This window comes from Pleurodeles waltl, chromosome 11 (assembly GCF_031143425.1).
Source record: "Pleurodeles waltl isolate 20211129_DDA chromosome 11, aPleWal1.hap1.20221129, whole genome shotgun sequence".
In the NCBI taxonomy this organism is placed as follows: Eukaryota; Metazoa; Chordata; class Amphibia; order Caudata; family Salamandridae; genus Pleurodeles; species Pleurodeles waltl.
Genome location: NC_090450.1, coordinates 582,765,077 through 582,788,313, shown reverse-complemented (window position 1 = coordinate 582,788,313; position 23,237 = coordinate 582,765,077). Strand labels below are relative to the sequence as shown.

Below are 23,237 nucleotides of genomic sequence, written 5' to 3'. Positions count from 1 at the left end.
ACGTAAATGCAGCGCTAAAAAAAGTATAAATATGGGCCCGAGTTTGTTAGCGAGGAAGGAGTGACGTAACGAGAGGCAGAGAGTGCGATGTGAGAGAAAAGAGTGCCGGTTTAAGGGAAGCTGATTATGTTGGAGGGGAGTTTGATAGGAAGAATAGAGCGGTGTTATGTTATGGTGGTTCAAGAGAAAGCTACGGAGAGACGGTGCTTTCAGAAGATTCTAGAGTGAGAATGTGACGAATTGTGTGATCTTGGCAAGCATGCACGGGGATGTGCTTGATTACACCCCCGGTTTTCTATGCGCGCTGTGCGGGTCGTGTACTATTCCGAGACAGAGGGGAGTTGTGGGATGGTCCTTGAGGAAGTGCTCATCGTTCCCGAAAATATGACACCCAGTTCCGGGAGTGAGGGAAATATGCCAATGAAACAGTACAAGTCAGCTCACCTGATAATATACACCACACCTTCACCATTTGAGACAGAGATCTAGACAGAATTCCCTCGAAGCGCACGCGTTTCGACTAAGTGAAAAGTCCTGTATAGCATTGAGGTTTCTTTATTGTAAAAATAACAATTTACCTCCGAAATCCCTTCTCTTCAGTTGAGGTAAGAGGGTCTTTTGTGAGGCTGAGGGTGAACAGTGATGGGTAAGAATGTCTCCTTTCAAGCTGATCACGTCACGAAAAAAACATAAAAATGCTGTGCTTTTATAGATTTACGAGACTACAATTGCTGTCCCAAAGTGAACTGAGGTTCAGGTAATATCACACACTACTAAATTATGTTATTCATATTTATGTAGTTCCTTCAACCATTAGTATGACATCGTAGCAGTTTCGTGAACTGGATGTCCTTATCATGCCACTCTGGCGTTTCCACTAAATGTTGTATATGATTGGTTACAGGTGGTTAGCCGCCACTTTTATTTTAGTTAAAGTCAAAGCCTGCTATAACAATGCTTCGCTTTGGTTAATGTGAAAGTAAGATGTCAAAGCCAAAAAAATAGGATAAGCAAAGCAACAGAAAGGTTTCCAGTCAACATTTGAGAAGGGCCTTCCACTGAGTGGCCACGCATTTAGTAACGTTTGATCTGTTTGTGCTAGGATTATTATTTTTTTTAAATCTGAAAATTATACAACAGATAGTGAATTATGTGGCAAACGCGGCAAACCCGTGATTATACTGAGAACTTCACAGCCATAAAATCGAACAATTCTAGTGGCCCGGATTATGGCCTATCGGATCTGTGTTAAGTGTGTACTGATTTAGCAGTTGTATGGTTTCTCGGTGGATTGGTGATAACATGCGATTTACCAAACCTGTGGGCTTTGTTACATGCTTAGGGAGGGCTGTGTGAAGGAGGCCTACTGAGATTTGGGTTGTTCTATGCACAAGGCTGGATTAATCATTAAGCAAAATAAGCATGTGCTTAGGGCATCAAGGAAAGGGGGGCATTACAATAAATGAAAAAATTACATCATATATATACAATAATAAAAATAATAATAAAATAGTAATAATAGAGGTTAATGAAATACATTAATCTTGGGAATAAACAAAATTAGAATCTGGTAACTTCAACACAGTGTGAATTTAGAAACATGTGCAGATCTGTATGGATCATTAGCCAACTAAGGCCCATATTTATACTTTTTTAGCACCGCATTTGCATCATTTTTTGACGCAAAAACAGCGCAAACTTGCAAAATACAATTGTATTTTGCAAGTTTGTGCTGTTTTTGCGTCAAAAAGCGGCGCAAATGCGGTGCTAAAAAAAGTATAAATATGGGCCTAACTGTGCTCTTCACAAGATGAATATGAAAGATATGAAGAAGCTACAAAGGAAATGCTGTCAGGTGTGGATTACAAGGCAGCTGAAACTCGCAAATGTATCAGAAAGAAGCTACCCAATGATGAAGATGCTGCACCAGTCGTATATCTGAATGCCACAGACACATTTCGTATTACCACCTAATACACAATTGTTGACAAACTTGAGACGGAGATGAGAAGGACAGGAGAGGTATACACAGAAATAGCAGAGAGATTTTCTTTTGTACATGACGTGCCCCATAATGTCACATCGTCCACTAAAACTGAAAGGTTTTCTCAGTTTTGTGAAAAGCTGATTCATGCTTACCCAGAGGGCTTGAACACTAATTTCTCAGCTGAGCTTTAGCAGTTTCACTCATATGTGCATCGGAAGTTCAGTGCAACAAAAAAAGTAAAAACAAGATTCAGTCATGCTAAACTTTATAAAATAATTGTAGAAAACAATATTGAGTGTGCTTTTCCAAATGTAGACATTTGCTTCCGTATATTTTTAATATTAATGGTCACAAATTGCACAGGTGAGCTTTCATTTTCTCAGTCGAAGTATATTAAAAATCCCAACAGAACAACTATGCAACAAGGCAGGCTGGATGTCTTATCTCTAATTAGCACAGAAGCAGATGAGTTATGTAACATTAGTTTTGAGGCTCTTATCAAAGACTTTGCAATTAGAATAAGTAGGAGAAAACTTTTCAAATATAAAGTGGAAGTATACAAAAATAAACATTATTTTCCATTTTACTGTAAGTTTTGTTTCATTTAGAAAAACACAATTTTATTTTACGGTTTATAATTGTTTATAATTTGAATTAGATAAATTTGGGAGCACCCAAATCTTTCAAATTCTTAGGGCCTCTAAAGGTCTTACTACGACCCTGCCTATGGGAGGCAAGCAAAGCACTGTAGCCAGTGTAGAAAAGTGCAGATTACAAAGTCATCCGAAAATAGTTCAGAATGTGACAAGGTGAATAGTATGATATAATGGAGGCTTCAGAAAACAATAGTTAAGTGCAAAATGACAGGAATATAAATAAGTACATGGAAAACACATGCACAGGTGCTCCAGTATTTCCAGACCAGTCAACCAGAAAGACACTTATTTAGTTACAAGCAACATACATACTCTGTGAAAGAGAACCCCAGACAACATCCATGCAGGTACATATTCATTTACTAACTGCATGTTTAAATAGAAACATGCATCTGCATGCGTGTAGATGAATGGGACATTGGCCGATGGATGTATGAGTGGGTACATGGATGAGTAGATAAATGATTTGCTTAAAAATGGAGTAAGGGGTTATACCATTAGGCATATTTTTCCAATGTTGCATGCATGTCTGATTCTATGTTCTATACGTTCTGTTGATTATTAGGTAATTGCAGGGTAAAAAAACAGTAAGAAAAACAATGAAGCTCCAGCTTTCTAGATATACAGATCCCATAGGAGTCAGGTCCAGAAACTGGTGGAAAATCTCCCAAAACAATCCAGTTCCATTAAGCCCAGTCGCCATTAGGTGCTGGGGTTTAGAGTAGCAGATAATTATCATGTGCCCCTCAACCACTTTATCTTATCATTTATTTAGAAAAGATATTGTACGCCACAGGATGTGTCTGATAGATTCCCCTGAATTCACTGTAACAGCCCCAACGAATTCACTTCATAACCTGTGAGGGGAGAAAAGGGTAAGGCGAGAAACAATGGGTACAAAATGAGTTCATGCAGGAAAATAAAAGGGACCAGCCATCCTTATGAAAAAGTACTAATGTCCCCAATGGTTGCAGCTTGTAAAGGAGTCTTGCATGTGCACCCTGAATATAGACCCCAGAATATTGATGGGACACAATATTGAGGACAAAATATGAAAAAAATATTGACAGGTAAGTCTAGATTTTCTATACCTAACTCCCCATCTATGTACCTATGTGTACAAATATCTTCCAGGTATGTAGATGTTGAGTTAGGGATAGTACCTCTATGCTTCCTATATGCACTTACCTTTTGATATTTTGTCCTCGATATTTTTGTACCAAGATATTCTGGGGGGGTCAATATTCAGTAGTGCTATCTGAGCATTGTAATCAAAAGAAATCTATTTTATCCATATAGAAATGCCTTGCGTTACTCTGCCCTAGGAAGGTATTCCATGGGTGGACCGTGGGTGCTCCCACGCGTCCACCCATGGGTTTTAGTGCATTCTCACATTTACCAACACTGGTAAACCTGGGATGGCATCGAAATGCTATGCCTTCCCAAGAGGAGGTGCAAAGAGGAGAAATATATTTATTTCTCTTAGTTGTTTCCTCTTTCTAAGCAGCACTCTTAGAAAAAGGACTATGCCTCTGAGGATTGTTTTTGTGCTAGAAGACACAAAAACATATAGAGAAACAATGCAGACAACCGAGACCCTTTATAAAGTTACGGAACACCGAAGTGACTTGCAATAGCTCATCATGTATGGTGGGAGGAACTTTATCCCATATGATACATGGTCACACCGTGACTTTTCCCCCAAACCACTTAAACCCTTGGTCCATAGCTCTTTCATATATAAGACAAAGCATGTTTGCAAACATGAAGAATAAAAATAGAACCCCTAGTGCAAAATTAAAAAAACATCAAAACATGTTTGATATTTGTTGCAAAGAGATATTAGAAACAGTTCAATACAAGTAATTCATTTTTTTAATAAAAAAGTTGCAGTAGGTCAGAATGTTAGAAACAAGCAGAAATATTCTGACTTTTCTATAATTATATAAGGAATGCTATCTAATCTTATTCTTTTTGAGAGTTACTGCAAAGTAGGAAAATAGAGCAGAAGAAAGAAAATCAACATTTCATTTTGGTTGCTTTAAACAGCTGCATCATGACCTGACCTGCCTTTCACCTTGTGTAGGAAGCTGGCCTGGTGTATGGTGGGTACCTATGGTACTTACACAGTGAAGTGTAGGCAGTGTCTAGAAGCCAGGCTCTCTAGAGGTAGCTGTGGATGAGCAGCCAAGGCTCATCTAGGAGACATGCAAAGCTCATGCAATACCACTGCAGTCACACAGCACTCACACACATGAAAGAAAACACTCAATTGTACAAAAATAAAGGTACTTTATTTTTAGCACAAATCGCCACAAAATACTAAACAGGTGACCCACCCTTAGGAGGTAAGTAATACAATAAGGTCCATATTTATATATTTTTTTGCCTCATTTGCGTCATTTTTTGACGCAAAAGCGGCGCTAACTTACAAATTACAGTTATATTTTGTAAGATTGCGCCGCTTTTGCATCACAAAATGACACAAATGCGGTGCAAAAAAAGTATAAATTTGGGCCTAAATATATACACTAGTAACCACAAATAGGCATACAAAAAGTTAGAAAACAGTGCAAACAGTAATAACCAAGTGACCCTAGGGGGAGCACAGACCATATATGAAAAAAATGGCATGCGAACAAGGTACCCCCACCGAGGTAAGTAAGATGTGAAGAGGGGAGCTGGGAGTAATAGAAAACCATGGTGGTAAGTAACACAGTACCCCCCAGCGACCAGGAATGCAGGAGCAAAACACTGGATTTTCCCCAAACCACTTAACAGGAGGAAAAGGAGAAAAAGAATACACCCAGAGAGACCTACAAGAAAAACACCAGTGGATTACTTAAGAAAGAAGACCTGTGGAGAGAGGGGACCAAGTCCAAGAGTCACAGTGGAGTCCAGGAGAAACAGGAGGTACTACCCACCCAGTTCCGGATGCAGGAGTTGGTTGACAGTACTAAAGAACAGGTCAGCACTGCAGCCCAGGAGACCAGGAGCCGGAGAAGAGTTCCAGATGGATGCAGAAGATGTCCCACACCGGAAGGAAGATTGCAGATGGGTGTTGGTGCAGGATTTCCACCAACAAGCCTTGGCAAAGGCAAACTCGCGGTTAATGGAAAAGAGATGCTGCCGGGGACCAGCAAGACCCAGGAGGACTCAACCCAGGATGGGGAGTCACAGGGGAGCTTTAGCATCGCAGAGAGTCCACAGGAGCAGAGGCAGCACCCACACGATCCCACAGAACAGGTACACGGGAGTCGCTGTAGGAGCCGACGCAGCACTACAAAAGAGGATCCTACGCTGCAAGAGAACCACACAGGAGGCTGTGCTTTGCAGGATGGAGTGCTAGGGGCTAGAGCTACACGTTGCCTTAATATCGCTTGGAGGAGATGCAAACAAGCCTTGGAAGCTGCAAGAGACATGGGGTGCTGTCCTGCGTGGGAAGGCAAAGGCTTACCTCTACTAAAGTTGGACAGCTGGCAGAGAAGACCAAGAGGACTACTCCGGACCACCACCCGTGATGCAGGATCCACACAGCTCAGCAGGAGAGGGGATCCACGTAGCCGGTCATCGCTAGTCATAGGTGCCTGCGGTTGCGGGGGAGTGACTCCTTCACTCCAAGGGAGATTCCTTCTTCTTCTTGTGCAGCCTGAAGGGTTGCAGTCTTCTGAGGATGCACGGAGAGGGAACTGTTGCAAAGCTGGCAGGAGCCCTGGAAACAATGTTGCTGAAGAGTCCTTTCTTCTTGGAAGCAGCTTGTCGGGTCTCAGGGGTTCCAGTGGTGGTCCCAGGGGCCAGAAGTCAAAGCAGAGGTTGCAGATGAGTCCTGATAGAATCTTTAAAGCCGAATCTGAAGAACCACCCAAGTGAGAGACCCTAAATAGTCCTAAAAGGGGGATTTGTCACCTAACCAGGTAAGCACCTATCAGGAGGGGGCTTTGATGTCACCTGCCTGGCTTGGCCACACAGATGCTCCCAGAGTTCCCTGCCAACCTTGGAATTAAGATGGCAGAACCCAGGGACTCTCTGGAGGAGCTCTGAGCACCATCCCTGGAGTGGTGATGCACAGGCGAGTGGTCACTCCTCTTTCCACTGTCCAGTTTTGCACCAGAGCATGGACTGGGGGTCCCTGAAGAGGTGTGGACTGGTTTATGCACATAGGGCACCAAATGTGCCCTTCAAAGCAAACTGGTGGCTTGGGGAAGCTACCCCAAGTGTTACCTCCCTCTCCCAAAGGAAATCCTTTGTTCTGCCTTCCTGGGCTTGATCAGATCAAGCAGAAGGAGGGCAGAAACCTGTCTGAGGGGTGGCAGCAGCTGGGCTGCCCGGAAAACCCTGTAAGACTGGTGGTAGCAATGCTGGTGGTCCTCTAAGGAGCCCGCAGAGTGCATGGAATCATACTTCCAATACCTGCAACAGTATAGGGGTATGATTACGACATGTTTGATACCAAATATGCAGAGGCTCGGAGTTACAATTATGTAACTGGACATAGGTAGTGACTTATGTCCAGTACACACATAAAATTGCGTCCCCGCACTCACAAAGTCCAGTAAAATGGATCAGGAGTTTGTGGGGGCACCTCTGCTAGTGCAGGGGTGCCCTCACACACAAGTACTTGCACCCTGCTCTCTGGGCTGAAAGGGCCTATTATAGGGGTGGCTTATAGTGACCTGGTGTTGTGACCTGTAGGGAAAACGGGTGCATGCACCCATTTCACGCAGGCTGCAATGGCAGGCCCTATGGGTGGCAGAATAACTGCTGCAGCCCATAGGGATCCCTTGGAACCCCAATGCCCTTGCTACCTAGGTACCATATACTAGGGACTTAGATGGGGGGACCAGTATGCCAATTGTGGGAAGAAAAAGGTACAATTTAGAGGAGAGAGCAAAACTACTGGGATCCTGGTTAGCAGGAACCCAGTGGACCCAGTCAAAAATATTGACAACAGGCAGAAAATGGGGGCAACCATGCCAAGAAAGAGGGCACTTTCCTACACCTTGGCTGCTAGCTTTGGCAGCAGGCATGGAGAAGTCAGAACTCGACTGCAATAACTTATTATAGTTGAGTTCTGCCTCTTTTCTTTATAATCTCGTCACAAGTCACTGATTGTAAAGAAATTAGAAGCCGGTGTTTATTCAGGGATTGCATAATCCTATGTAGTAATAATAATAATGTAGTCCTTTATAGAGCTTTTTATCATCTGCCATTTCTATGTGCTTTAAATTGCAGTTGGTATTGTCACCCAATTTAATAGTACACAGCAAGGATGAATGTCTGAGTTCACCATTAACTGTTGACTTTTAAAGATCTTTTTCTAGTGATGCTGCCTGGGGGACACCAGGCCCATCATCTAAGCCCCCATGTCTAAGCATTTTAAAATATATGTTGGTGTTAAAATCCCATCTGGATTTTCTAACAAAATATAATTGATCTGCATTTGGATTTAACTAAATCAGAATATTGTGCTTCCAGTTTGCTTGTCCGCGGGTTTAGCAAGTGTTACTGGAACCAGCAGAAGGCAAGTTGTAATGATGAATGTTAGTAGAATAGTTTTGTTTTCGCATAAAGGTAATTTCTTCCTCAATTTGGAATGGACAAATGGGGTTTAAAAACTGCAGTTTACACGTTGAGCAAATTAGTATGTTGTCCCATCTCATGGAATGTGGAGGGATTATCCGAGGTGATTGGGTGATCAGACTGTAAATCGCACTAATGCTGTGATATGCATTTGCGCTATATAAAAATATTAACTATATATATTTACAAAAAAAAACCTAAGTACAGGGAGAGTCCCTGCACAAGATGGTGGTGGCATAGGCGGAGAAGTGGGGTGTTCCTCTCCTGAATATTTGCAAAACATCAACTGGGCTTTTCTGTAAATGTCCCTTTCCCCCGACAAGTTGCATCTGTGAGCAATGCTTATTTGAAAAAAAAAAAAAACATAAGTAATAAGCGCAGATGTCCGGCCCTTTCAACCCTACCATGCACTGTGTTCTGAAAAATCCTCTCAATTGAGATGTCGTAAGTGTTGTTATGAAAGCTATTATTTGACATAGAATAAATGATGTCATATGCAAGGGTATAACCAGTGCATTGAGAAGGCACTAGTTACGGTTTAGGGGACCACAAGATTCCACTAGTGGTCACAAGTGCTTGGGGATTGTTGGGAGGTAGGGACACTAGCTGTAGGAAGGAATGCAACAGCACTCACACACAGGCACGCATACATGTGTAAAGACACGCATGAGCCACATCTAACCCCCCACCCCGCTCGCAAGTGAGTAACTTCCCGATTTCTGCTCCTTTAAATGCGGCTGTCCTTAGCTCTTGTGGTACTCTCACGCCCTGCTCACACACTTCCAGTTTTACTCCTACACTATACAGTCCGGTACTCCAGCCGCTCTGCTGCAGCTTTCTTTGGCATCCTTGTTTTCCGGTCCCGGCGGTGTGAGTGAATTAACAGCGCCTGTAATGCACTGTTGTGATAGGTCATGTTGCAGGTCCACTCTCAGTCCATGTGTGTGTGTGTGTGTGCGTGTGCGCGTGCGCACGCCGCACGCAGACACGTCATGTGTGGTTGGTTGTACGTGGACCACTGCTTCTTAGAGCATTGAAGCTGAGCGGCACTGATATTTGCAAAGTGCTGGAGGTGGCGCTACTCAGCAGTAGTCGGCTGACCCCTTCTTCGGCAAGCTATTTACCTGAAGAGATACTAACTCGTGAGTTCTCGGTGGGGGTTCCCAGTAGAAGAATTGCAAAAAGAAATATAATTAATATTGTACAAAAATAAACACTGCAACACGCAGCTTGCAATTTATCACAAACTTAACTTTGTGGATAGCAATGAGTGGCAACATGCAGATACATTCCTGTTCTCTCGCAGTGGACTTCAGCAGCGCAATAAATAAGCACATTACTATAAATATCTCCTTATCAGTTAATGACTGAACTTACTGAGAAAGAAAAAAGGGAGGCGAAAAGCCACATTTCCTGTAATGGTGTGAGACGCAGCAGATGTTCTGCACAGGAAATTACTTTTCACGAAGTCATCTGGGACCATGCATGGTGACGCATAACTCACCTGTAAACATTATTACACTGGAATACGTATGATGTCTTCATTTTACAGGTGAGTAGTGATAACACAACTAGGATCTCTGAACATTATTACGTTTTTATGTACAGGACAGGGCAGCAGGCCCACAGGTATAATGCAGGCATTGTAGGCAGTGGCAGGCTATAAACCTTTGAGAGTTGTTAGGATTGTCAAACGCAATATTGAAGTCAGAATATCGAGGGGATAGAATATCGTTACAAGAATTTCAAGGGACAAAATATCGAATAGGTAGGTGCACAGAGGAAGTATTGGATTTACTACTCTTATTCCAACTCTAGGTACCTTGAAAGTGTATATATATATATATATATATATATATATATATATATATATATATATATATATATATTTATATCCAAAGTACATATATGTGGCGCTATGTAGAGCAAATCTGTAGAGATTTACGTTTTGATATTTTGTCCATCAATATTCTTGCTACGATATCCTGTCCCATCGATATTCTGACTCAAGTATTCACAACCTACACTGCTGTTAGGATTCAAGCCCTTTGAGGGATATTTAGGTAGCCACCCTTAGGGAACCCCTTGAGGTGGAGATTCCCACCAGACGAACTCGAAAGACTCACCCTTGTGAAACTTACGCTGAGATAGTTGGTAGACCCGATTCAAAACTCTTTTTTTGCACGTGTATGTTTGTTTAACCCATACAAACCAACTTACGTTTGAGTGCTAAACCACGTTTAGAATTCTCAGCTGTGGGGTTTACCCTCTGTAGGAAAGTACCATCTTGCCTGGCATGTTACCCCCATATTTCACTGTATATATGTTGTTTTAGTTGTATGTGTCACTGGGACCCTGCCAGCCAGGGCCCCAGTGCTCATAAGTGTGCCAGCAGGAGGTTGACCCCTAGAGAAAAGCGTTGGTCTGCCATAGAGAGGGAGGCCTTTGCTGTGGTCTGGGCACTGAAGAAGTTGAGGCCATACCTGTTTGGCACTCACTTCATTGTTCAGACAGACCACAAACCTCTACTTTGACTAAAACAAATGAAAGGTGAAAACCCTAAATTGTTGAGGTGGTCCATATCTCTACAGGGAATGGACTATACAGTGGAACATAGACCTGGGAGTATCCAATGCAGATGGACTCTCCAGATATTTCCACTTAGACAATGAAGACTCATCAGGTCATGGCTAGTCTTATTGTCCTTCGTTTGCGGGGGAGGTTGTGTAGGAAAGTACCATCTTGCCTGGCATGTTACCCCCATTTTTCACTGTATATATGTTGTTTTAGTTGTATGTGTCACTGGGACCCTGGTAACCCAGGGCCCCAGTGCTCATAAGTGTGCCTGAATGTGTTACCTGTGTAGTGACTAACTGTCTCACTGAGGCTCTGCTAATCAGAACCTCAGTGGTTATGCTCTCTCATTTCTTTTCTAACGATCCCCAAGGTCTGTTGGGCCAACATCCCATAGCAGGCTTTCTACGCAGTGACCCCAAGGGTTTGCTATTCATTTGCAGTTTCTCTCAAACAGGGCTCCCCTCACTGACGAGCTTTGGGTGTGAAATGAAAACTTTTTTTTTTTTAAATAGCTTTTTGCATTTTAATTTTATCGGTCCTAGGGGTGCCCTTTTTAAGTTTTAGTTCTGTGTACTTTGTAATTGTTGTCTTTCTTGTTTTAACTATTTTTATGCTGTAACAATCAGTTTTACAGTGCTTTGGCAGGATCTATGGGTTAAAACAATAAAATAATAGGGTAATCTTGGTTTCTGATGCTCTGTAGATTGAGATCTTCCTGCACACAGACAGACTGGGCTCTTTCTGTGTTTCCTTGGTCTGCTTTTCTCCATAGTAAAGTCAACATGATCTTTGTCCTTTAGCCTCCTGTGGTCATTCTGGTCTGTGCTGTCTGGTAGACTGGGCCCTTTGGTCTCTGCATCTTTATCTTTGCACCTCTGAATCTTTGGTTACCCGGACCTCTGTACTTCACACCCGGGATCACCTCGGTCTCAGCTGCTCTGCACATGGGATCACCTTGGTCTTAGCATCTCTGTAGCCTGGGATCACCCAGTTCTCTGTACCTCTGCACTCTCGATTCACCTTAGTGACTGCTCCAGGTTTTTTTTGTGATCTGCAGTTCTTCTGCTCATGCCAGTTCATTGTTCTCCACAGTTCCCATCGATAACCCCCTAAAGAAGAAGCATACCCGCCCGACCTTCACAGGACACCAGATCTTTGCGCTGGAGAAGACCTTCGAACAGACCAAGTATCTGGCTGGGCCTGAAAGGGCACGCCTCGCCTACTCACTGGGCATGAGCGAGTCACAGGTCAAGGTAAGTGTCTGTATCTTTTAAGGTTAAGTACAAAAGCCGAGAAGAGTGACACGTCAAGGAAGAAAGACTCAATGGAGAGGGCAGGGAAAACAGAGGAGCCAGGAACAGGCAGAGGCTCTCTAGGACACAGGCTGAACAGTGGAAATGGTAACAGAATGAGAAGGAACAGACTGAGGGTACAATCCAAGATGGGAAGCTGTTGAAGTCTAGACAGGCAGAGAAGCAGAAAAGCAAAGGAAGGAAAAGGGGTGGATTTCACTAACTCAAAGCAGGAGCGGATGATGGTGGACAACCTGGGGCTGGAATGAAGGGACAAGCCAGGTAAGGTAAAGGGAAAGGAAGGGAAAGGACTAAGAAAAGATACACCAGTATTAGGACATTTCAAGTAATCAACTGGCCGAAAACAGGACAATTCAAGGAGGGGAAGGCCTAAATGAGAAACATGGTGTGGTTTCACTCCCCTTGGTATTTGCTGGTCAGATGTAAGTCAGTGCTAGGGCAGCAGAGCTTCTCCATAGAAGCCTAGGTGAGTACAATCTCCTGGGTCATCAGGCAGTATTTATTTTAAATCAAGCACAGATATAGGAAGCCAGGGCCAGCCATGTTTGAAGGACATGTTCAAACATCATAACCCAGCAACCCGAAACAGAAAACATCTCTGCTGGATATTCTTTAGCAGATTTTCTCAAAGGAGCATAAGGGTATCCATATCTTGTTAAGAAAACATGAATTCCTCGGAAGTGGGCTCGATGCCCCAAGTTGAGTCTCTGCAATTTTACAGGCAGTCCTTCGAGAGCAGAAATTGGGGGTGACAATGGTGGTCACAGGGTGTGCATGGGGCACCATGCAAGTAAGACAACCTGAGCGGTGGTAAGGTACCCCCATGCAGATAGGAAGCAGACCTGCCAGAGCTGGCAAACCGGTTTAGGTCGGTGTAGGAAAGTACCATCTTGCCTGGCATGTTACCCCCATTTTTCACTGTATATATGTTGTTTTAGTTGTATGTGTCACTGGGACCCTGCCAGCCAGGGCCCCAGTGCTCATAAGTGTGCCTGAATGTGTTACCTGTGTTATGACTGTCTCACTGAGGCTCTGCTAATCAGAACCTCAGTGGTTATTCTCTCTAATTTCTTTCAAATTGTCACTAACAGGCTAGTGACCAATTTTACCAATTTATATTGGCTTACTGGGACACCCTTATAATTCCCTAGTATATGGTACTGAGGTACCCAGGGTATTGGGGTTCCAGGAGATCCCTATGGGCTGCAGCATTTCTTTTGCCACCCATAGGGAGCTCTGACAATTCTTACACAGGCCTGCCACTGCAGCCTGAGTGAAATAACGTCCACGTTATTTCACAGCCATTTTACACTGCACTTAAGTAACTTATAAGTCACCTATATGTCTAACCTTTACCTGGTAAAGGTTGGGTGCTAAGTTACTTAGTGTGAGGGCACCCTGGCACTAGCCAAGGTGCCCCCACATTGTTCAGGGCCAATTCCCCGGACTTTGTGAGTGCGGGGACACCATTACACGCGTGCACTACATATAGGTCACTACCTATATGTAGCTTCACAATGGTAACGCCGAATATGGCCATGTAACATGTCTATGAACATGGAATTGCCCCCTCTATACCATCCTGGCATAGTTGGCACAATCCCATGATCCCAGTGGTCTGTAGCACAGACCCTGGTACTGCCAAACTGCCTTTCCCGGGGTTCCACTGCAGCTGCTGCTGCTGCCAGCCCCTCAGACAGGCTTCTGCCCTCCTGGGGTCCAGCCAGGCCTGGCCCAGGATGGCAGAACAAAGGACTTCCTCTGAGAGAGGGTGTTACACCCTGTCCCTTTGGAAAATGGTGTGAAGGCAGGGGAGGAGTAGCCTCCCCCAGCCTCTGGAAATGCTTTCATGGGCACACATGGTGCCCATTTCTGCATAAGCCAGTCTACACAGGTTCAGGGACCCCTTAGCCCTGCTCTGGCGCGAAACTGGACAAAGGAAAGGGGAGTGACCACTCCCCTGACCTGTACCTCCCCTGGGAGGTGCCCAGAGCTCCTCCAGTGTGCTCCAGACCTCTGCCATCTTGGAAACAGAGGTGCTGCTAGCACACTGGACTGCTCTGAGTGGCCAGTGCCATCAGGTGACGTCAGAGACTCCTTCTGATAGGCTCCTTCAGGTGTTGCTAGCCTATCCTCTCTCCTAGGTAGCCAAACCCTCTTTTCTGGCTATTTAGGGTCTCTGTCTCTTGGGATTCCTTAGATAACGAATGCAAGAGCTCATCCAAGTTCCTCTGCATCTCTCTCTTCACCTTCTGCCAAGGAATCGACTGCTGACCGCGCTGGAAGCCTGCAAAACTGCAACAAAGTAGCGAAGACGACTACTGCAACTCTGTAACGCTGATCCTGCCGCCTTCTCGACTGTTTTCCTGGTGGTGCATGCTGTGGGGGTAGTCTGCCTCCTCTCTGCACTAGAAGCTCCGAAGAAATCTCCCGTGGGTCGACGGAATCGTGCCCCTGCAACCGCAGGCACCAAAGAACTGCATCACCAGTACCTTGGGTCTCCTCTCAGCACGACGAGCGAGGTCCCTTGAATCGAGCAACTCTGTCCAAGTGACTCCCACAGTCCAGTGACTCTTCAGTCCAAGTTTGGTGGAGGTAAGTCCTTGCCTCCCCACGCCAGACTGCATTGCTGGGAACCGCTACTTTTGCAGCTACTCCGGCCTCCGTGCACTTCCGGCGGAAATCCTTTGTGCACAGTCCAGCCTGGGTCCACGGCACTCTAACCTGCATTGCACGACCTCCTAAGTTGTCCTCCGGCGACGTGGGACTCCTTTGTGCGACTTCGGGTGAGCACCGTTTCACGCATCCTCGTAGTGCCTGTTTCTGGCACTTCTGCGGGTGCTGCCTGCTGCTGAGAGGGCTCCTTGTCTTGCTCGACGCCCCCTCTGTCCCCTGACGCAATTGGCGACATCCTGGTCCCTCCTTGGCCACAGCAGCATCCAAAAACACTAACCGCAAGATTTGCAGCTAGCAAGGCTTGTTGGCGGTCTTTCGGCGGGAAAACACTTCTGCACGACTCTCCACGGCGTGAGGGATCCGTCCTCCAAAGGGGAAGTCTCTAGCCCTTGTCGTTCCTGCAGAAACCTAAGCTTCTACTGTCCAGTAGCAGCTTCTTTGCACCCACAGCTGGCATTTCCTGGGCATCTGCCCATCTCCGACTTGCTTGTAACTTTTGGACTTGGTCCCCTTGTTCCACAGGTACCCACGACTGGAAATCCATCGTTGTTGCATTATTGGTTTGTGTCTTTCCTGCGGAATTCCCCTATCACGACTTCTATGTCCTTTGGGGAACTTTAGTGAACTTTGCACTCACTTTTCAGGCTCTTGGGGTGGGCTATTTTTCTAACCCTTACTATTTTCTAATAGTCCCAGCGACCCTCTACAAGGTCACATAGGTTTGGGGTCCATTCGTGGTTCGCATTCCACTTTTGGAGTATATGGTTTGTGTTGCCCCTATCCCTATGTGTCTCCATTGCATCCTATTGTAACTATACATTGTTTGCACTGTTTTCTAATACTATTACTGCATATTTTGGTATTGTGTACATATATCTTGTGTATATTTGCTATCCTCATACTGAGGGTACTCACTGAGATACTTTTGGCATATTGTCATAAAAATAAAGTACCTTTATTTTTAGTATATCTGTGTATTGTGTTTTCTTATGATATTGTGCATATGACACTAGTGGTACTGTAGGAGCTTCACTCGTCTCCTAGTTCCCCCTAAGCTGCTCTGCTAAGCTACCATGATCTATCAGCCTACGCTGCTAGACACCCTATACACTAATAAGGGATAACTGGGCCTGGTGCAAGGTGCAAGTACCCCTTGGTACTCACTACAAGCCAGTCCAGCCTCCTACATTGGTTGTGCAGCGGTGGGATAAGTGCTTTGAGACTACTTACCACTTTTGTCATTGTACTTTTCATAAGAGAAAAATATACAAAACAAGTTCAGTGTATGTACACCTAACCAAAAAGTTTTGCATTTCTTTTCTCACCTCTTTTCTAAAGTGCTGAAAAGTACCTCTAAACTTTCTAAAAGTTTAAAAAGTTTTTTTTCTGTCTTTCTAAAAGTTCTGAAAACTTTTTTCTCTTTTTCTATCACTTAAACTCTTTCAAAAAATGTCTGGCACAGGCCAAAATGTTGATCTGTCCAAACTTGCATATGACCACCTTAGCTGGAAAGGAGCAAGGAGTCTCTGTGTAGAAAGAGGTTTGAGTGTAGGGAAGAATCCTTCCTTGGAATTATTGCTTAACATGCTTAGAGAACAAGATAAGGCCAAAAGGGCCCCATCTGTTGAAAAAGTAGCTAATGGTTCCCAATCTGATCCAGGGACTCCCCTAGGAAAAGATTCAGGAAATAAACTTCATAGCCTGCCCATTACTAGACAGTCTAGCATAGTTGGTACTGAGGTTGAGTCACACCATACAGATAGTGTTGTCTCACATCATAGCAAGAGCATTCATTCTCACCACAGGAGAAGTGATGTTTCTGTTAACCAAGCTGTTAGGGTGCCTTCTGTAAGGGACAGGTCTCCTTCTGTCCATTCTCATCATACTTCTGTTTCTAGGCATGTCCCACCCACCCACCCTGATGACAGATTGTTAGAAAGGGAGCTCAATAGATTGAGAGTGGAACAAACCAGACTGAAGCTCAAGAAGCAACAGCTGGATTTGGATAGACAGACCTTAGAAGTAGAGAAGGAAAGACAGAAGTTGGGTTTAGAAACCCATGGTGGCAGCAGCAGTATTCCCCATAGTCATCCTGCAAAAGAGCATGATTCCAGGAATCTGCATAAGATAGTTCCCCCTTATAAGGAGGGGGATGACATTAACAAGTGGTTTGCTGCACTTGAGAGGGCCTGTGCTGTACAGGATGTCCCTCAAAGGCAGTGGGCTGCTATCCTATGGCTATCATTTAGTGGAAAAGGTAGGGATAGGCTCCTTACTGTGAAAGAAAGTGAAGCCAATGATTACAAAGTTCTTAAGAATGCACTCCTGGATGGTTATGGCTTAACCACTGAACAATACAGGATAAAGTTCAGAGAGACCAAAAAGGAGTCTTCACAAGACTTGGTTGATTTCATTGACCATTCAGTGAAGGCCTTGGAGGGGTGGTTACATGGCAGTAAAGTTACTGATTATGACAGCCTGTATAACTTGATCCTGAGAGAGCATATTCTTAATAACTGTGTGTCTGATTTGTTGCACCAGTTCCTGGTGGACTCTGATCTGACCTCTCCCCAAGAATTGGGAAAGAAGGCAGACAAATGGGTCAGAACAAGGGTGAACAGAAAAGTTCATACAGGGGGTGACAAAGATGGCAACAAGAAAAAGGATGGTAAGTCTTCTGACAAGGGTGGGGACAAATCTAAAAATGAGTCTTCATCAGGCCCACAAAAACACTCTGGTGGGGGTGGTGGGCCCAAATCCTCTTCTAATCAAAACAAAAAAAAAGAAACCAGGGTGCTATTTATGTAAAATAAAAGGCCATTGGACAACAGATCCCAGTTGTCCAAAGAAAAGCACCAATCCTCCTACCACTACAACCCCTACTGCTACACCTAGTGTCCCTACTAATAGCAGTGGTGGTGGGAGCAAACCTACTAATAGCCAATCCAAGGGAGTAGCTGGGCTCACTTTTGGTAACTTAGTTGGGGTTGGTCTGATTAGGGAGACCACAGAGGCTGTGTTAGTCTCTGAGGGGGCTATTGATTTAGCCACCTTGGTTGCTTGTCCCCTTAACATGGATAAGTACAAGCAACTACCCCTAATAAATGGTGTTGAGGTTCAGGCCTACAGGGACACAGGTGCCAGTGTCACAATGGTGAAAGAGAAACTGGTCCACCCTGAACAACACCTACTTGGTCACCAGTACCAAGTAACCGATGCTCACAACAACACACTTAGCCACCCCATGGCTGTTGTAAATCTCAACTGGGGGGGGGTTACTGGTCCAAAGAAAGTTGTGGTAGCCACAGATTTACCTGTAGACTGTCTACTAGGAAATGATTTGGAGACATCAGCTTGGTCAGATGTGGAGTTGGAGGCCCATGCAGCAATGCTGGGCATCCCAGGGCATATTTTTGCTTTAACCAGGGCTCAGGCCAAAAAGCAAAAAGGACAGGGAAACTTGAATCCTGGAACAATGGACCAAGTGCTCCCTAAAGCTAGGGCTAGTAGAAGTAAAGCACTTCCTACTACCCCTCCCTCTACAGTGGATTCTACTTCTGAGGAAGAAGAATTACCACCCTGTGCAGAACCTACACCAGAGGAGCTGGAAGCAGACACTGCTGAGCTTTTGGGTGAAGGGGGGCCTGCCAGGGAGGAGCTGAGTGTGGCACAGAAAACCTGTCCCACACTAGAGGGTCTAAGAAAGCAAGCTGTCAAACAAGCTAATGGGGATGTCAGTGACTCTCACAGAGTTTACTGGGAGGACAACCTCTTGTACACTGAAGCAAGGAATCCTAAGCCTGGAACTGCCAGGAGGTTAGTGATTCCTCAGGAGTACAGAAAGTTCCTCCTAACTCTAGCCCACGACATTCCCCTAGCTGGACATCTGGGACAAATGAAAACTTTGGACAGGCTTGTTCCCTTGTTTCATTGGCCTAGAATGTCTGAGGACACAAACGAGTTTTGTAAGTCCTGTGAAACCTGTCAAGCCAGTGGCAAGACAGGTGGCACCCCAAAGGCACCCCTTATTCCACTGCCTGTGGTTGGGGTTCCCTTTGAAAGGGTAGGGGTTGACATAGTTGGCCCCCTTGACCCTCCTACTGCTTCAGGCAATAGGTTTATCTTAGTGGTAGTGGACCATGCCACAAGATATCCTGAAGCAATTCCTTTAAGGACCACTACAGCTCCTGCAGTGGCAAAGGCCCTCCTGGGAATATTTTCTAGGGTGGGCTTCCCAAAGGAAGTAGTATCAGACAGAGGAAGCAATTTCATGTCTGCTTACTTAAAGGCCACGTGGAAGGAGTGTGGTGTAACTTACAAGTTCACTACACCCTATCATCCACAAACAAATGGACTGGTGGAGAGATTTAACAAAACTCTCAAAGGCATGATTATGGGACTCCCTGAAAAACTCCGCAGGAGATGGGATATCCTTTTACCATGCCTCCTTTTTGCCTACAGGGAGGTACCCCAGAAAGGAGTGGGCTTCAGCCCCTTTGAACTCCTCTTTGGACACCCTGTTAGGGGTCCACTAACACTTGTCAAGGAGGGTTGGGAACAACCTTTAAAAGCTCCAAAACAAGATATTGTGGATTATGTACTTGGCCTCAGATCAAGGATGGCTGAGTACATGAAAAAGGCCAGTAAAAACCTTCAGGCCAGCCAAGAGCTCCAAAAGCAATGGCATGACCAGAAGGCTGTTTTGGTTCAATACAAACCAGGGCAGAAAGTGTGGGTCTTGGAGCCTGTGGCCCCAAGAGCACTCCAAGATAAATGGAGTGGACCCCACACAATTGTTGAGAAAAAGGGTGAAGTCACCTACTTAGTTGACTTAGGCACTGCCAGGAGTCCCCTTAGGGTGCTCCATGTCAATCGCCTTAAACCCTACTATGACAGGGCTGATCTCTCCCTGCTCATGGCAACTGATGAGGGACAGGAAGAAGACAGTGATCCTCTACCTGATCTCTTCTCTTCCACAGAACAAGATGCTCTTGTGGAAGGTGTAGTTTTGGCTGATTGTCTTACTGATGAGCAGAAAGACCATTGAATAAATCTCCTGGGACAGTTTTCTGAACTCTTCTCTACTGTGCCAGGTACCACTTCTTGGTGTGAGCACACTATAGATGATACTGGAGACAGCTTGCCTGTCAAAAGTAAGATCTATAGGCAGCCTGACCATGTCAGGGACTGCATAAAGCAAGAGGTGCAGAAAATGTTAGAACTGGGAGTGGTTGAGCACTCTGAAAGTCCATGGGCCTCTCCTGTGGTACTTGTACCAAAACCTCATTCCAAGGATGGAAAGAAAGAAATGCGGTTTTGTGTTGACTACAGAGGTCTCAACCAGGTAACCAAAACTGATGCTCACCCTATACCCAGGGCAGATGAGCTCATAGATACACTGGCATCTGCCAAGTATCTAAGCACTTTTGATTTGACTGCAGGGTACTGGCAGATCAAATTATCAGAAGATGCTAAACCTAAAACTGCATTTTCAACCATTGGAGGCCATTACCAATTCACAGTAATGCCTTTTGGATTGAAAAATGCACCTGCCACTTTTCAGAGGTTGGTGAACACAGTCCTGCAAGGGCTGGAAGCTTTTAGTGCAGCATATCTGGACGATATAGCTGTCTTTAGCTCCAGTTGGGATGATCACCTGGTCCACCTATGGAAAGTTTTAGAGGCCCTGCAAAAGGCAGGCCTCACTATCAAGGCTTCAAAGTGCCAGATAGGGCAGGGGAAGGTGGTTTATCTGGGACACCTTGTTGGTGGGGAACAGATTGCACCACTTCAGGGGAAAATCCAAACTATTATAGATTGGGTTCCCCCTACTACTCAGACTCAGGTGAGAGCCTTCCTAGGCCTCACTGGGTATTACAGGAGGTTCATTAAGAACTATGGCTCCATTGCAGCCCCTCTTAATGACCTCACATCCAAGAAAATGCCTAAAAGGTATTATAGACAGCAAACTGTCAGAAAGCTTTTGAGGAGCTGAAGCAGGCCATGTGATCTGCACCTGTCCTGAAAAGCCCTTGTTACTCTAAAATATTCCATGTCCAAACTGATGCATCTGAATTAGGAGTAGGGGCAGTCCTATCACAACTTAATTCTGAGGGCCAGGATCAACCTGTTGCTTTTATTAGTAGGAGGCTGACCTCTAGATAAAAGCGTTGGTCTGCCATTGAGAGGGAGGCCTTTGCTGTGGTCTGGGCACTGAAGAAGTTGAGGCCATACCTGTTTGGCACTCACTTCATTGTTCAGACAGACCACAAACCTCTACTTTGGCTAAAACAAATGAAAGGTGAAAATCCTAAATTGTTGAGGTGGTCCATATCCCTACAGGGAATGGACTATACAGTGGAACATAGACCCGGGAGTAGCCACTCCAATGCAGATGGACTCTCCAGATATTTCCACTTAGACAATGAAGACTCATCAGGTCATGGCTAGTCTTATTGTCCTTCGTTTTAGGAAAGTACCATCTTGCCTGGCATGTTACCCCCATTTTTCACTGTATATATGTTGTTTTAGTTGTATGTGTCACTGGGACCCTGCCAGCCAGGGCCCCAGTGCTCATAAGTGTGCCTGAATGTGTTACCTGTGTTATGACTAACTGTCTCACTGAGGCTCTGCTAATCAGAACCTCAGTGGTTATGCTCTCTCATTTCTTTCAAATTGTCACTAACAGGCTAGTGACCAATTTTACCAATTTATATTGGCTTACTGGAACACCCTTATAATTCCCTAGTATATGGTACTGAGGTACCCAGGGTATTGGGGTTCCAGGAGATCCCTATGGGCTACAGCATTTCTTTTGCCGCCCATAGGGAGCTCTGACAATTCTTACACAGGCCTGCCACTGCAGCCTGAGTGAAATAACGTCCACGTTATTTCACAGCCATTTTACACTGCACTTAAGTAACTTATAAGTTACCTATATGTCTAACCTTTACCTGGTAAAGGTTGGGTGCTAAGTTACTTAGTGTGAGGGCACCCTGGCACTAGCCAAGGTGCCCCCACATTGTTCAGGGCCAATTCCCCGGACTTTGTGAGTGAGGGGACACCATTACACGCGGCACTACATATAGGTCACTACCTATATGTAGCTTCACAATGGTAACGCCGAATATGGCCATGTAACAGGTTTATGATCATGGAATTGCCCCCTCTATACCATCCTGGCATAGTTGGCACAATCCCATGATCCCAGTGGTCTGTAGCACAGACCCTGGTACTGCCAAACTGCCTTTCCCGGGGTTCCACTGCAGCTGCTGCCAGCCCCTCAGACAGGCTTCTGCCCTCCTGGGGTCCAGCCAGGCCTGGCCCAGGATGGCAGAACAAAGGACTTCCTCTGAGAGAGGGTGTTACACCCTCTCCCTTTGGAAAATGGTGTGAAGGCAGGGGAGGAGTAGCCTCCCCCAGCCTCTGGAAATGCTTTCATGGGCACACATGGTGCCCATTTCTGCATAAGCCAGTCTACACCGGTTCAGGGACCCCTTAGCCCTGCTCTGGCACGAAACTGGACAAAGGAAAGGGGAGTGACCACTCCCCTGACCTGTACCTCCCCTGGGAGGTGCCCAGAGCTCCTCCAGTGTGCTCCAGACCTCTGCCATCTTGGAAACAGAGGTGCTGCTGGCACACTGGACTGCTCTGAGTGGCCAGTGCCATCAGGTGACGTCAGAGACTCCTTCTGATAGGCTCCTTCAGGTGTTGCTAGCCTATCCTCTCTCCTAGGTAGCCAAACCCTCTTTTCTGGCTATTTAGGGTCTCTGTTTCTTGGGATTCCTTAGATAACGAATGCAAGAGCTCATCCGAGTTCCTCTGCATCTCTCTCTTCACCTTCTGCCAAGGAATCGACTGCTGACCGCGCTGGAAGCCTGCAAAACTGCAACAAAGTAGCGAAGACGACTACTGCAACTCTGTAACGCTGATCCTGCCGCCTTCTTGACTGTTTTCCTGGTGGTGCATGCTGTGGGGGTAGTCTGCCTCCTCTCTGCACTAGAAGCTCCGAAGAAATCTCCAGTGGGTCGACGGAATCGTCCCCCTGCAACCGCAGGCACCAAAGAACTGCATCACCTGTACCTTGGGTCTCCTCTCAGCACGACGAGCGAGGTCCCTTGAATCCAGCAACTTTGTCCAAGTGACTCCCACAGTCCAGTGACTCTTCAGTCCAAGTTTGGTGGAGGTAAGTCCTTGCCTCCCCACGCCAGACTGCATTGCTGGGAACCGCGACTTTTGCAGCTACTCCGGCCTCCGTGCACTTCCGGTGGAAATCCTTTGTGCACAGTCCAGCCTGGGTCCACGGCACTCTAACCAGCATTGCACGACCTCCTAAGTTGTCCTCCGGCGACGTGGGACTCCTTTGTGCGACTTCGAGTGAGCACCGTTTCACGCATCCTCGTAGTGCCTGTTTCTGGCACTTCTGCGGGTGCTGCCTGCTGCTGAGAG

At 45.5% G+C, this 23,237-nt stretch overlaps 1 protein-coding gene across 1 annotated transcript in view; it reads left to right on the top strand.

The window, feature by feature from the left end:
- Positions 1 to 23,237, top strand: part of NKX6-3 (NK6 homeobox 3) — a 51,556-nt gene that overhangs the window by 5,765 nt on the left and 22,554 nt on the right. The window contains exon 2 of the mRNA XM_069214080.1: positions 11,893 to 12,053. Coding sequence (XP_069070181.1) covers positions 11,893 to 12,053 — 161 coding nt within the window. The remainder of the gene's footprint in view (positions 1 to 11,892; positions 12,054 to 23,237) is intronic.